The sequence below is a fragment of the Populus trichocarpa genome, chromosome 19, assembly GCF_000002775.5.
Source record: "Populus trichocarpa isolate Nisqually-1 chromosome 19, P.trichocarpa_v4.1, whole genome shotgun sequence".
Lineage (NCBI taxonomy): Eukaryota > Viridiplantae > Streptophyta > Magnoliopsida > Malpighiales > Salicaceae > Populus > Populus trichocarpa.
Window position 1 is genome coordinate 15112185 of NC_037303.2, and position 14720 is coordinate 15126904.

At 33.0% G+C, this 14720-nt stretch overlaps 3 protein-coding genes across 3 annotated transcripts; 2 read left to right on the forward strand and 1 right to left on the reverse strand.

Annotated features, from left to right (window-relative positions):
- Nucleotides 1-742: 742 nt before the first annotated feature.
- Nucleotides 743-1615, forward strand: LOC18108658 (protein GRAVITROPIC IN THE LIGHT 1). Its single transcript, XM_024591225.2, has one exon. It carries the CDS (start codon nt 743-745, stop codon nt 1613-1615), a length of 873 nt encoding a protein of 290 aa, XP_024446993.2.
- A 2712-nt stretch (nt 1616-4327) lies between these two features.
- Nucleotides 4328-5277, reverse strand: LOC7498128 (transcription repressor OFP17). The gene has a single exon (XM_024591226.2). It carries the CDS (start codon nt 5105-5107, stop codon nt 4550-4552), a length of 558 nt encoding a protein of 185 aa, XP_024446994.2. The 5' UTR covers nt 5108-5277; the 3' UTR covers nt 4328-4549.
- Nucleotides 5278-6844: 1567 nt separating this feature from the next.
- On the forward strand, nt 6845-9038 carry LOC7458819 (transcription repressor OFP4). The gene has a single exon (XM_002326040.3). The coding sequence runs from the start codon at nt 7788-7790 to the stop codon at nt 8946-8948; it is 1161 nt and encodes a 386-aa protein (XP_002326076.1). The 5' UTR covers nt 6845-7787; the 3' UTR covers nt 8949-9038.
- The last annotated feature ends 5682 nt before the right edge of the window (nt 9039-14720 follow it).

A 14720-nucleotide genomic window follows, 5' to 3' on the forward strand; every position in this document is an offset into this window, starting at 1 on the left:
TGTCTTTCCTTCTTCCAAACAGACACTGCATCTACTTTGAATCCCATCACCATTTTTCCTTTTTAAGATCGGAGATAGACCAGATAGCTAGTTATAACGGAAGCAACTTCAGTTTTCTTGTTTGTTTTGAGTGTTGTTAGAAAGTGTTTTTAGTGCTCTTTTCTGTTTCTTTTTAGCTCAAAGTTTTAATCTTGGACTGTTGTTTGTTTGATGATCTTGATCATAGCGTCCTGTTCTTCTTGAACATCTTAGATTTGGGATTTTTTAGTAAAAGACAAGTAGTTGATTTGATAAAGTTTGAATCTCTTGTGTTCACTTTCTTTTAAGCACTAATCGTAGTTGTTAATATTTGTATAATCAAGTATTAAAACCCCATTTCATTTCTTTAATCTTTGGATGGTTCTCGCTGCTATACTACCAGGTTCAACTCATCTGACCAGAAATCCTGGTTCTTGTCGGTGGTTGATATGCTTTGAAAGATCCCATTTTTGTGATTTGCTGCTATACTACCAGGTTCAACTCATCTGACCAGAAATCCTGGTTCTTGTCGGTGGTTGATATGCTTTGAAAGATCCCATTTTTGTGATTTTGTTAAGTTTGGGAGATTAGTGTCTGAAAAAATTGTTAAATCCTGTTAATCTTCATTATTAGTAGATCTGTTTTACATTGGGGTTTTAGATATCTCCAAGGAATGGAGCATGCTACCAATAAACTTTGTAAACCCGCTTCAAATATATCTGAAATGGTCTCCAAATTTTCGAAAGCTTGCAAATTGAGATCTATTGGTGTCTTCTCCAATGACCACCGGTATCAAAACAACCTCATTGGAAACAATGATGGCACGTTGATGGGTGAAGATAGTAGTGATGCTGCTGAGGAAACAGAATTTGATGATGAGAAAATCCATCCACAACCTGTTGTAGTTCCAAGCAAAAGCAAAATGTGTGGTGATAGGGATATTGTGGAGTTGTTTAACACAGTTTCTGCCTTGAAATTAGCTTATATTCAGCTTCAGGAAGCACCTATTCCCTATGATCCGGATAAGATTGTAGCTGCCGATGAACTTGTTGTGGTTCAGCTTGAAGCACTTTGTAAGTTCAAGAAGGCATTTAAGGAGAAGAAATTTTTAAAAACCAAGCTTAATCCCTCTCGTTTTGATTGTCTACGATCAGAAATTGATGTTATTGAGAAGCTTTTAGAGAAATTGATGTCTCAAAATAGAGATAAAGATGCTGAGATTGTACGCCTGCAACAAGAACTCTACGATTTGGATTCAGGGAATATGGCATTGGTTGAGAAGATTAGAGAGAAAAGTTTGGAGAGAAAGAATATGAGGATTTTGAATGTTTCCATGTTTGAGCATGCCTTCAAAAGAGCTTCGAAGTCGATTCATGACTTTGCGAGGCCAATAATTAGCTTGATGCAAACTTCAGGTTGGGATTTAAACCTGGCAGCAAAGCCCATTGAAAATGGGGTTGTTTATGCTAAAAGGTCAGACAAGAAGTACGCATTTGAAGCCTACATTACACGAAGAATGTTTCATGGGCTATCACTTAAATCCTATAACGTGGATGACGTTTTGCGGTTCGAAGATCATGTTGCGTTTCTTGAATAGTATATAGTTATTGGAAATAATAAAACAAAATTATTTAAGAATTTTTAGAATTTTATTAGATATATAGATCTAAAATATTTTATTGATATATTACATGAAGATCTGATATTTTTTTACTTTGAATAATTGTGTAAAGATTGAGTTGTCATAAACCACAAATCGTCTAATTGTCCGGTCACCAACAATTTAATCCACACCAACCACCAATGAGAAAACTCCTAAATTTCTATTTAGAAGAGAGGTATTATTATGCTTAGAGTGTTAGTTTTATATTTTCTGATTTACATAGTTTTTCTGTCAATTACTCTTAAAAAATAAGAGTCATAACTTACTATTTATAGTAAAATCTGAAAAACTTTATAGATTGACAAAATATTAATTTTTCCCTGAATAATATCCATATATTAATTCAATATAATTTTAGAAATTAACTCAATCAAGTCCTTGAATTTTTCATGTATTAATTATATTTTAGTTTTTAATTTCTAAAATATATTTTAATCAAGTCGTATTTAATTAAATCATCCCAATTTAATTTTTGACTAATGGTTCTTAATGTATGTGACCTATAAGGTTCCTAATATGTTGGCCCAAATATAAATTATAATTCTAATTAAATAGAGTTAAATAAATTAAACAATTTAATTTATTATTAATTCAACAATTAATTAATTTATATTTGAAGATCATGTGCATAATCTAGTAATGTGTCATGATCCCTTAAATATTAGAAAAATCATTAGTGATTTGACTTAACCTTTTAGTGACTGATTTCTTAGTGCAATTAATATCTTTTCATCAATAATGTTCTGATTTAACATTAAACCATGAATTATGTATGCCATGTTAAATCATATTTGTTCTCTACTTTAACCAATTAAGGATTTTTCAGTCAATATTATTTGAGAACAAATAAAATATTTTTTCTAATTCACCTAGAGTGATGAATCCTTTCTTGATTACTCAAATACTTTTATATAATTCATGTTATACCAATGTTTGTCATTTCATTACCTCGATTAAGATAACATATAACATAATTAAAGCATAACATTCTCTATATAAGATGACTTAGTGATCTCATATGAGGCTTTTCATAAACATAAGTGATCTCTTCATATGAAATTCTCATGCGGGTTAGTTTAGTGTATATGTCTTATGAAAAATACATATATATTAATTCTAGATATCCCATATATCTTAGTTTAGAAAAACAATTGCTTTCTTTCATAAAAATAAAAGAGAACAAAATGTAACAGTCTTTACAACTCTAATAAATATCTAGTATTTAAGAGAGCATCAACTAGGAATATTGTAGAAATAATACTTTGATACAATAAAAATCTCATAATTATAACAACTTTATAATTTTCTTTATAAAGTATTTTTATCTCATGATTTTTATCTTTATTTAAATTTATTAATCTAATATTATATTAATATTAAAGAAAAATTAAGTTTTTATTAATAATAAATATATATTTATAAAAATATAATAATATAATATGTAACCAACCGATACTACATTAAACTAACAGATCGTATTGATTCTCAGATAGAAAATCCAAATTCAGAACTTTCCAATTTCTGCAGAAAAAAAGTACATGTTTGTTGTTCATCCCATGATGGAGATGCCTTTCTTTCGGAATCTAGACCAGAGGATGTTCGTATTGAGTGGCAAGCATCTGAGGACTCCTTTCTATCAAATATTCGCAAGAATGGCAAAGTGGGTTTGGATTCTTCAAGGGATTGCGACCTCAATTGATCCCATTTCACAAATATTTTCTGTGAACACGGGAAGCAAATTCTCAGATGTTTACATGTAATCTGATGAAGAGAACAAGGAAGGTGTGGTCGTGTTTGATGGAGGACAATCTAACTTCAAAGTTGAGTTTACGGTCATGCCTGGGTTCAGAATTGGAAGCACATTGCTGAAGTCTCGGGTTTATCTTTCTGAAATGAAACATTCCACAGGAAAGTGATCCATTGAAGATGCTGTAATGACGGGTATCTTTCCAGAGCCGATCACCTTTCTGTTATAATGATTAACATATTTAGGTTAAGTTAGTTGAGAATATGATAGATAGTGAAATGTGGTGGCATTGAAACCCAGAAGCTTAGTGCCTGTACTTCTTCCAAGTTGTTTTTTTTGATATATCTATATATGCTGCAAGCTGCATGAAAATTGTTGCATGCTTCTCCTAGAACTGTAAATAGATAGCTAGGAATTGTGTTTGATTACTATATCGAAACAGAATATATATATATATAGAAACAGAGGAAATATTTCACTTATCTTTTCTATTTTAAAAGAACAGAAATTCAATTTAACTGTATCTGAAATAGATTTATTATCTCTGTCTACATCACTTCAACTATATATATGTTTTTGTTTCTTTTAACGATGCTAACATATTCCTTAAATTTTTTCGCTTGTGTTTCTTTCTTGCTTATGAACAATTAGTTAATTAAGCTAATCTTTGTGCTGTGGGTTTTTAGAGGCCTTGCTGTGTGCGGAACCATTTATATTGTGTAGAAAATAAGTGTAGAAAGTTCTTGGCAACTTGCTAGCTTAATAAGCATGAAGAATAAGGGTTGATTATGATAATCTTCAGGCTACAATGAGATGTTCCTGTCTTTTGATTGAGATTTGAGAGAGGCACAACTCTATAATGGGTTAAGTTTTAGGCCTCTCCATATCTAGGATTGACATTCAAGAGGATCTATTAGCTTTTACTGACATAGAGGTGCATCAAGCTCTATTTTGTCTCTTTTATGTTTTCGATGTTGTGCATCATCAATGCGAAGAAAAGAAATTATTCAACAATGGGCTTTATTCCTTTCATAACTACTACTAACATTACAAAGATTCAACAGAGAGATTAGAAGAGAAGGATTAAGGGGAAGACAGGGACCGTGACACTAGTTGCAGAATCACTTGGGACTATTTATGTCAGTGTTGTCGTCATCGGGAGAGAACAAGTCCTTGCATAGCTCTCCATAGAATCTACCGACCAAATCAATGAAGACGGGACACTTCAGGTTTTTCCAGCAATACAATAGCTCTTCCACGTCCATTAAATCCCTCACTTGCCCCTCTTCAACCATCATCTCTACCAAATAGTTCTCGAAACTTCTGCACGCATCTTCTACATCTTCATCACCGAAGGTTTGCCTTTTCTTTTCCAAACTGGCCTTGATATAAGCTGGTGTAAGAGGTGATGGAAAAAGCATTCTTTCACACTCCGGTTCTGAGACGCTCCTAAGTTCGGAAACTCTGTCCATCTTTCTCGACTTCCTAAGAGGATGAAAAACGGAGAGCAAAGAATTAAAAACTCGATTCTTTTGAGGAGCTTTTCTGGGTTTCTTGCTGCGACGACGAAGTTGAAGACCTCTTATAAAGACAGGTCTTTTGAGCTTGAATCTGAAGAGTAACAGTAGTTTCTTGCATGGACTGAAAAGCTTGGATCTGAAGACAGCTAATGCTTTCATTTAATCTTTAATGATTGCAGTTAGATTGTTGTTGAAGAAATGGAGCAGGATGCTGGCTTTTATTGCTTCTAATTAGTTTAAGGAAAGAGGTAGGAAAGGCATATCATTGCAGAGAGAGAGTTTGCAGAAAATGGATACAGTAAGAGGTTTGTTATGCCCTTTGTGCTTCTCTTTGTTATAGTAGGGTTCATGTCCTGAAGGAGGAGAGTGGCACACCATGAAGTGAGTATATTTTGACAAGAATCCTGATGTGGAGAAGAGTCGTATGGAGATGTTTATCATTGGAGGCAAAGTTCCATTAAATTAAAAGGGGTCCTAGTCTTCCATTTTGTGGGTCCTAGTCTTCCATTTGTGAATAATCTACCAACTAATATGATCCCATCGTGGTTTTCAGATGGCTAGCAAGGCCAGAAGTGGAAGGCATGTTTACCAAATATGTAACCTCATCTTGGTCAACAATTATAAAACAGTACCCTCCATGGTTTATAAAGCTCAAGTCTAAAGCAACCGTAGTGACTGGTGCTCTCTTTGGGCTAAACTCAAGCTCCTAGAGCCCCATAACCATTCACATTGAGACCGGAATTGCTTAACTCACAAAACCCATCCTCGATTTGGGTTGTATCTTTTCTAGATTCATTCGAAGTCCATGGTTGTTGGAATTGGTTTTGTAAAACATGTAACAGATTTTTTAAGTTAAAATTAAATGTGAGATACACTTATTTTCTTGAGGTTAAAATAAGTTCAACATGACTTTCTAATTCAACATGAGTATATATTAACATGTATTTTTTTAAAAAATAAAACAAATTAAAAATTAATGAAAAAATGTTCTTAAAAAACTATTTATATAATAAAAATTTCAAATCCAAAATAATTTTGTGAATTGGATAACAAGCTTATGGGTTCATGAGTTTAGATTTAGATTTGGTTATGAAAAATATATTGCTAGTTCCTTTTTTTTTTATCAGTAATGTCTTTTAATTATTAAAATATTTTAGTAAATGAATCAATGCATTAATTATATTATATGATAGGAATTAATGTATTCATGAATTATGAAGATATTTTTTGTTAGAAAAACAAATACAAAGATATAAGAATAATATATTTCTAGGATATTTTTGATGTGAATTTCTATCATTCCCAAACATTAGGGTTTTCTCTTTTATAATTATCTTCATTTTTTTTATCCGAAGATTGTAACCAAATACTAACTAGATCACCTGAGCAATTAGCAACTCTTTACGACATAATAAATTAGTTGAATGCCAAGAACTTCCATATTCCTTGTTAATAGACTGCTTCTTTTCTCTCTTTTTTTTTTAATTTTTTTTCTCAGAATATTAAACTTCATATTTTGTCAAGTTTTTCTCTTTATGAAATGTGGTCTAATTTAATTCTCTAGTATAAATAATTAACTAAGTTTGTTTTCTCAATTCTGTGATTTCACTCTTCACATCAACATTGGTTGTTAGGAACTTGCTTAAGGTCCCAGCAATTTTTCAGAAGATGGATGGCATAGTTGTTGTGATCCGTACATGATTTCTAAATTATGGAAATAAGATTCAGCTCTAGATTACCTATCTAATTCTTGATTACAAATTATTGCCAACTATTTTTTTTTTTTGGTTTCTGTAGCACAGCCTAGCTATTGATTACAACGCAACTTAGAGATTACGCTCTGCTCAACAACGCAACACAGAAATTGTGTTATTTCTCTATATTTTTTTGGCTTGCGCTAGTTTGCCAAATATTGCTTTTCGGCATGTGTTTGTGAAATAAAAAGAAACTCAAATTAATCTCTTTTCTTTTAACATGACCGGTGATTACCTCCCTTGGCCTGTGTCCGATTCAGAATCCATCATTGATTACAACCATGGATGAGCATGAACCTCGCATGAATGTGAGTGGACAGACATTTACTATCAAATAATTGCTCCACAGAGATGTTATCAATGAATTCGGCTAATTTACAGAGCCATTTCCCCCCCTGAAGTTTGGAGAAATGCAGTTTCATCTTCACCTGGGAAACACAAGTGAAAGAACCTGTAAAGTGCTTGGTAGGGGACCAGAAACAGAAGGTGCAGCACCAGGCATGTGGGACAACTTGTGACATTAAGCAGTTGGAAAGGCATGGAATATCATCATTTAAGAAACATGGAATCATGGGAAAGAACACAGCACTTAGTAGACATATGGGCCTTGATTAATGCTAAAATCATCATTACATTCTCTTAACCCTTGCTTTGGCTATGCAAAACATGAGGCCCCAGATGAGTAGTTTTGACAAATCTTCAAGTTGCAGCAAAATATTGGCTGCTGGCCTCTGGAGTGTGTATAAAATGGTACAAGTGATTGACAGACTAAACTTTAGCCAACGTTTTCAAGCCCTTAGTTTCTTGTAGTAAAGTTGAATTTAAGAGATCATTATGCATAACAAACCCTGATTTTGTTGGTGTAATCCAAAACAAAAGATCTGATTATGTAATTCTGCTTGTGGTCATGATGAAAAGTCATTTTGATAATAGACTTTCTCAACACTCGTTGCTTTCATGCTGAACTTTTTTCTAGTGAGCCCCATTTATTCTACCTTTTATAGTCCAGACATTGTAGCTCTTTACATCTTTTTCCAGGTATCAAAGAGAGGGAAAGGTGTAAACGATCTCAGAGAGGGAAAGAAATGGGCAATTACAGGTTTAGATTGTCAGATATGATACCAAATGCCTGGTTTTACAAGCTCAAGGACATGAGCAAAGGCAGAAAGCAATACACCTCTCAAGCTTTCAAGAAAAAACCACCCCCAGGAAATGTAACATCACAAAAACCCAACATTTCTCATCAAAGATACTCTTATTGCTTCACCACAGAACCTGGAAGAGCTGAGAAATTCCATTTCAATTCACCTGTAAATTCAAAAGCCTCAGATACTCACTTTCCTGATCTACCAAGAAAATCATCCAATAAAAGAAACAAAAGAAAAACCATTTACAAGCCTTCTCCAAAACTGGTCTCCACATTCTCTGCTGATTGTAGCTGTCGCGTAACGGTTAACTCAAACCTGACCAAGTCAATTCCAGGTGATTCACCTGACTACTCTAGCTCTCCTGCTGAGAGCTCCTATGATGAGCTTGACTTCTTATCAGAATCTGATGAAGATGACGGTTTTCTTGTTCCTGATTCAATTGATCATCAATTATCATCCTGGTCTAGCTCTTGTAACTGTAATGTTAGCTCTTCAACCGCTGACATTATCATTGACATGAATGAAGAATCCTATGAAAGGAAAATCAAGGAGGTTGAAGGGTTTGGCAGGATCCCCGAGCTAGAGCTTCCTCGAATATTGACCAAGCCAGCAAAATTTAACGACAAGGAAACTGAAGTTACTCAGTTCAGAAGAAGTTCATCTAAATTGGAAGGGGTAAAAGCACATAGGTCTCTCTCTGTCAAGATTGTCAATGAGAGAAGCATTAGGACTCGTAAAGAGCAAAAGAACAATCCTCCTACAAGAAAATCCTCAGCGAATTCGACAGGGATAAAACTCCGAGCTAATACTCCAAGAATTGCAAGCAGGAAAATCCAGACTTGTGCTCGAAAAGGTGTGTCATTTTCAAGAAACAAGACGCTTTCAGAGAGCTTCGCAGTGGTTATGTCCTCAGTTGATCCACAGAGGGACTTCAAGGATTCAATGGTGGAGATGATTGTGGAGAACAATATCCAGGATTCAAAGGATTTGGAAGAACTTCTTGCTTGTTACCTTTCACTCAATTCAAAAAAATATCATGATTTCATTATCAAGGCATTTGAGCAAATCTGGTTTGACATGACTGACCTTCACTTGTAATTGTAAAATCTTGTTAGATTATCAGATGCATGAATAATATGATCTTGTAAATGTTACAACTTGAATGAAAATTTCTATCTTTTCTTACAATCATTGGCTTCCCAAGTTGAAATATTTTAGTTCCAAATTATTTTTCCTCCTGGGAGTCTCATGAAGAATTTTTCCAACCTTAGGTTGCCTCCTCTCAGGGGGATTCTAAATTTTTAAATCCAAGCAAAACCACTGAGTCAATAACTGACAGTAGAACACTTGACTTCTGTTTTTGTGAGTAAACTAGAAGGAAGTTTGACATTTGTCACAACAGGCTCCTGTTGGTATCAGATTATCTGAAGAAAACAATCAGCTGAAATGCAAGCTAATGGATCATGATGAAGGACTGAATGATCATAACATGCTATGATTGCCAGCTGCATGAGCATGAACCTTTTGAGTTTGAGACATGGTTGAAGTGAAAGTTGACTTTGAATAGACAAGACTTCCTCATGCATGGATAGCTTTAAACAAGGTTGGTTGAGTGAGGTCAAATCGTATTTGGTAAAGAATACCTTAATAATTAACTTACGCAAAACCTTTATCATGCTATTAAAGATAATTAACATCATAGGCTTGATTATTAACTTTCACATGTTAATTTTGTATTTAATTTGTAACTGTAACACCTCTTAGAAATTTTGGATATTCAAAGAGAACTGAAAAATGGTGGCACTCAACTGTATAAACCTGCTCTCAGACTTGCCATTGCTTTCCTACTCAGGTCCAGATAGGCCGGATCATGTGCCGGTTCGGTATCGGAAAACGTTTAACCTAAAATAGGAATTATTAGAATCCTTACACAAACAGGTAGTCTTGTACCTTGGTAAATTTGTTAGACATTTTCACTAATGTAACCATTATTGAACCTTTTAGCAGAAAGTTGTTTCATAGCCAATATATAGTAAAACAGGACCACAAATTCTTAAGTTACCTTTAGTGGTATAGAATTGGCGCTTTGGTGACAAGTTATGTCCCTTTGTTGTTTAGTTATGTAGATTTGTTGAAGATTTTGAAGTTTTGAACCATCATGAAGTGCCAAAAACTATTTGTTCGATCATTTTCTATAAATAAATCTAAAATGGGAAAATCCAAATAACAGTGATGCATAGAGGTGTAATTTTCAACTTTTCTGCAGGTGATAGCCCTAGTAGCAGCGGTTACACTTCAACTTTCTCTAGGTTTCTAAACTAATTCACCATCTCTTACTGCTCATTTTTCTGACATGTTTTGAATGGCTAGTCCCATCAGAAGAAAAGATAGAAGAAAACTGAATGGCCAGGACAAGACTAGTATGCTGTTATGATCAGGAAATAAGCAAGACAGTCAATTTAGGTCAGTGTAATAGCCGCAACTTTTTTGGCTTTTAGCACTTTTAAAAAAGATAAAATAACATATTACATCAAATATCTAAAAAAAATAACATAATTTAAAATGTCGCTATATATATGACTCTCTTTAAAGTTAAAAATAAATTGATATAATTTATAATAGAGAAAGAGAAACAAGAAAAGAAAAAAAGAAATCTTGTAAATAAACCGAAATTCTGATAATAACATCACAGATATAGTTGGAAAAATATCGATCAAATAAGTCCAACAACACTAAGAAACATCAAGAATGGTGATCGGATTGAGCCACATAAGGCGTCCAAATATGTCGGGGCTCATTTGCCTTCGGACGACTCATGTGGTACACTTTGATCACCATTGATGACCTTACTTAATGTCATTGGATTCCTCTCATCGAAATCTTTCCAACGGTACCAATGGTGTCATCATTAGAGCTTCGGTGTGCCTCTGAGATCTTTTTATTTCTTTACTTTTCTCTCTCTCCTCTCTCTTCACAAAGAAAAAGAAAAAGATCCTGGAGGCACACCAAAACTAAGATAATGACAAAGATCTCGACGAGACAAATTCAACGACATCAAGAAAGATCACCAATGGTGGCCAGAGTGTGCCACATGAGCTATCTGAACGCAAATGAACCCCAACACATTTGGACAGCTCATGTGACCCACTTTGGTCACCATTCGTGACCTTTCTTGGTGTCGTTGGATTATTCTTGTCAATATCTTTTCAACAGTACTGGTGGTGTCGTCATCAGAGATTTGATGTGTCTTCGAGGTCTTTTTTTTCTTTTCTTGTTTTCCTCTCTTTATTGTAAATTGTGTCAGCCTATTTTTAACTTTAGAGAGGTTTGCACATGAAACTTTCGAGTTGTATATGTCATCTACAACTCTTTAAACTATGCTATTTTCCTAAATATTTTTTTCTACTATGTTATTTAATTCGATTTTCTTAGTGCTAAAGTACAAAAATGCTCTAATAGCTGCAGTGTAAACAATGAAATTGAATAGTAAAAACTAAATTAGTAATGACTATCACAATTCATTTCTTTTTGTTTTCCAAAGTTCAAGTTAACAATGCAGCTACATTCATTAACCTAATTCAGGATAGCAAGATATATAGTTCCAAAAACTACATCATGAGAGAGGCCTAGTATAGTTAAGGATCTGTCAGCTAAGGAAGGTTTGAATTACTATGAGTCACCAGTAGGGACCATCAAATCATCACATACCAGGTATGTATGTGAAGGAAGCAATGAGGACCACATGATGGCTGGGGATGGGGGATGCACACTTGGTGAGTCTCTTTTCATGCAAAACCACCTCCTCAGAACTAGTTGCTGTTGGTATAGTTTGTAAATAAATAAAGAAGGAAAACATATTTATCCCATATTACAAAGAAACACTCCCCCATAAGTGTTTAAAAGTATAAGTTTCTATTGTGTAGTAAATTAAGTGAAAGTCATGGTGGATGGACTTTCCTAATGGGTTTTCTAATGCTATTATATGAATATTTATAATATCAAAAGATGATACTTGACACTTGGGTATTTGGAACTTGGAACTTAATATGTTAGTGAAATTAATTTGTTTTTTGAAATAATTTTTTTAATTTTCATAATTAATTTTGATATTTGTTACTATTGAGATAAAACTGAATAATAGCTATTCAGTTTAATTTAAAATGTAATTGTTTCATTAACAATCATAATATTAACAAACATAATGTTTCAAGTCCAATAAACATGTTATTACATAGAGAACATGTATAAAAAAAACATTTTTTTTTATTTGTCTTCTCTTCTCATTCTTTTAAAGGTTTAAAGGGCTTAATTGTATCCTGAAGATGTTATCTCTATGTGGGATAAATAAACATCCTAAAGACATTGTTTTCACGCATCTAAGCAAACTCTTTATTTATTTCTATATTGACGTAGCAGAAGCTTCTGTGGAAATAGGACGCCGCTTGTTTCCAGGAAAAAATCGTTTGAATCCTCGAACCAAAAATTGCACTCGAATCCACAAGTTCAGAAATTCAAGTTCTTAAAGAGAAAGTTCTTTATTGAATTGAAAAGTGCCTTAAAATGAAAAGAGGCAGCCTTTATATAGGCTGCAAATCCTAATTCGACTAGGAATATAATTGTATAGGAAAGAAATAACTAGAATAAGGAAAGCAAATACTATAGTTGGAAAAGTAAATAAATCCTAATATTACGACATTAATTAAGACTCCTAAATAAGGAGGCAATCTGGCAGAAGGGTACTCCAATGGTAACTGCAGTTCCTGATTTCTCTACAATTATATTATATCCTGCAATCTGCACTGCTTCTCCTCCTGTAGACTGTTCTATATCACATATTAAACAATTTCTTTAACAATTTTAAGGTGTTCATCTAATGGATGCAAATTTGAATTCAAGCATCAAGGTCGCAAAGGATGTCAAGATTCAACTAGATCATTTTAAGGATATAATTTACACATGGTGGGTGGACAAGTTGGTGTTCCTTCTTACTTCATGAAAGATTTACTGCGTTCTTGACCTAAATTTGTCTGCACTACTTGAACCACAAGAAGATAAATATGTTGCTGTTAAAACTGAAAGACTGAAATGTGAGGAAGATGAAATGCTTTGTCGAAGGCATATTTTAAATACTCTGACTAGTCAACTTTATGACATCTTCTCTAAATTAAAATCGCCAAAAGAAATCTTGGTTGCCTTGGAGACATTACAAGCAGGAAAAATCAGGTTCTGATTGTTTTCTTGTTTTAATTTTTTTTTAGTATGGGATGACTAATAACAAGCGAATCATGGATCAAGTCTATGAAATTCAAATGCTGATATCAAAACTTAGTGATCTGGATATCAAAGTTTCTGATTCACTTTAAGTGGGGGTTGTTTTATCAAAACCTCCTTCATCCTAGAATGAATATAGGAAGAAGATGTTGCATTCAACCTACAATTATACCTTTAAACTATTTCAAACACACTTATAAATTGAGATTCTATCTCTTATGCGTGAATTGCAAGCAATAAATTCTAAAGTGAATTTGGTTATTGAAACTGGTTTGATAATGACTCAAAATAATCTGAAAGTGCAAAAGAAAGGAAACAAATTCAAGAAGAAACAAAATACTAACAAGAAGCATATGATTTGTTTCCATTATAGAAATAAAAGGCATTATATAAAAGAGTACAAATTTAAGAATTTCAACAAGAAATGTGGTTCTTTCAAAGTGAATATGGTTGAAAAAGATAAAGTCAAAGAGTTGGTTGTCATGGTTTCAAACATTCAAAATGGAATGATTATTGAATTAAATATGGCAACTAGTATTGTGAAGACTTCAGATTGGTGGCTAAATTCTAGTGCAACAATTCATGTCTGCAACAATAAAGCATGGTTCAAGACTTATGAATAATTGAAGAAACCTGAAGAGGTCTTAATGGGCAACCATAATTCTGCCAAAGTTTTTGGAAAAGGAACTATTGAATTTTACTTTACTTTTAGAAAAAAAAATATCTTTAGTCAATATGTTTCATGTTTCTGAGATTAGGAAAAAAAACCTTGTATTTGTTGGTCTTATAAGCAAGAAATGGTTCAAGATTGTTTTAGAGTTTGATAAGGTTATTGTAACTAAGAGTTAGATGTTTGTGAGAAAGTGTTATTCTTGTGATGACATGTTTAAGTTTAGTATTGATGAAATAAATGTTATTTCTGCTTATATGGTTGAATCTATTTCTTTTCCTTGACAAGCTAGATTAAGACATCTAAATTATAGATATTTAAAATATATGTGTAAGCATGGTTATATTTTATATCAGCATACTAATAATGAAAAATATGAAGTATGTATTCAAGCAAAGATGACAAAAAAGTTTTTTTTCTAAAGTTGAAAGAAATTCTCAATTACTTGAGTTAGTCTATTTTGATATATGTGAAATAAATGGTATGTTAACAAAGGGTGAGAAAAGATATTTCATAACTTTCATTGATGATTATTCTCGTTTTACCTATGTTCACTTGTTAAGAATTAAAGATGAAGCCTTTGAAAAATTCAAAGAATTCAAGAGAATGGTAGAAAATCAAAAGGAAAGGAAAATTAAAATTTTTAAAAGTGATAGAGGTGGAGAATAATTTTCTAAATAGTTTCTATATTTTGTGAGGAAAACGGAATAATTCATCAAATGACAACACCCTATACATTATAACACAATGGACTTGCTGAAAGAAAAGATAGGATCTTAGTGGATATGGTCAATGCCATGCTTTTGAATGCTAAGTTACCAAATAATTTATGTCGTGAAGCTTTACTTACTACATGTGACATTCATAATAGAGTACTATCTAAGAAATTAAATATTTCTTCTTATGAAGTTTGGAATGGTAGAAAACCA

Coding starts and splice junctions, on each gene's coding strand:
- LOC18108658 (XM_024591225.2), top strand. CDS start 743: ATGGTCTCCAAATTTTCGAAAGCTTGCAAATTGAGATCTATTGGTGTC.
- LOC7458819 (XM_002326040.3), top strand. CDS start 7,788: ATGGGCAATTACAGGTTTAGATTGTCAGATATGATACCAAATGCCTGG.
- LOC7498128 (XM_024591226.2), bottom strand. CDS start 5,107: ATGAAAGCATTAGCTGTCTTCAGATCCAAGCTTTTCAGTCCATGCAAG.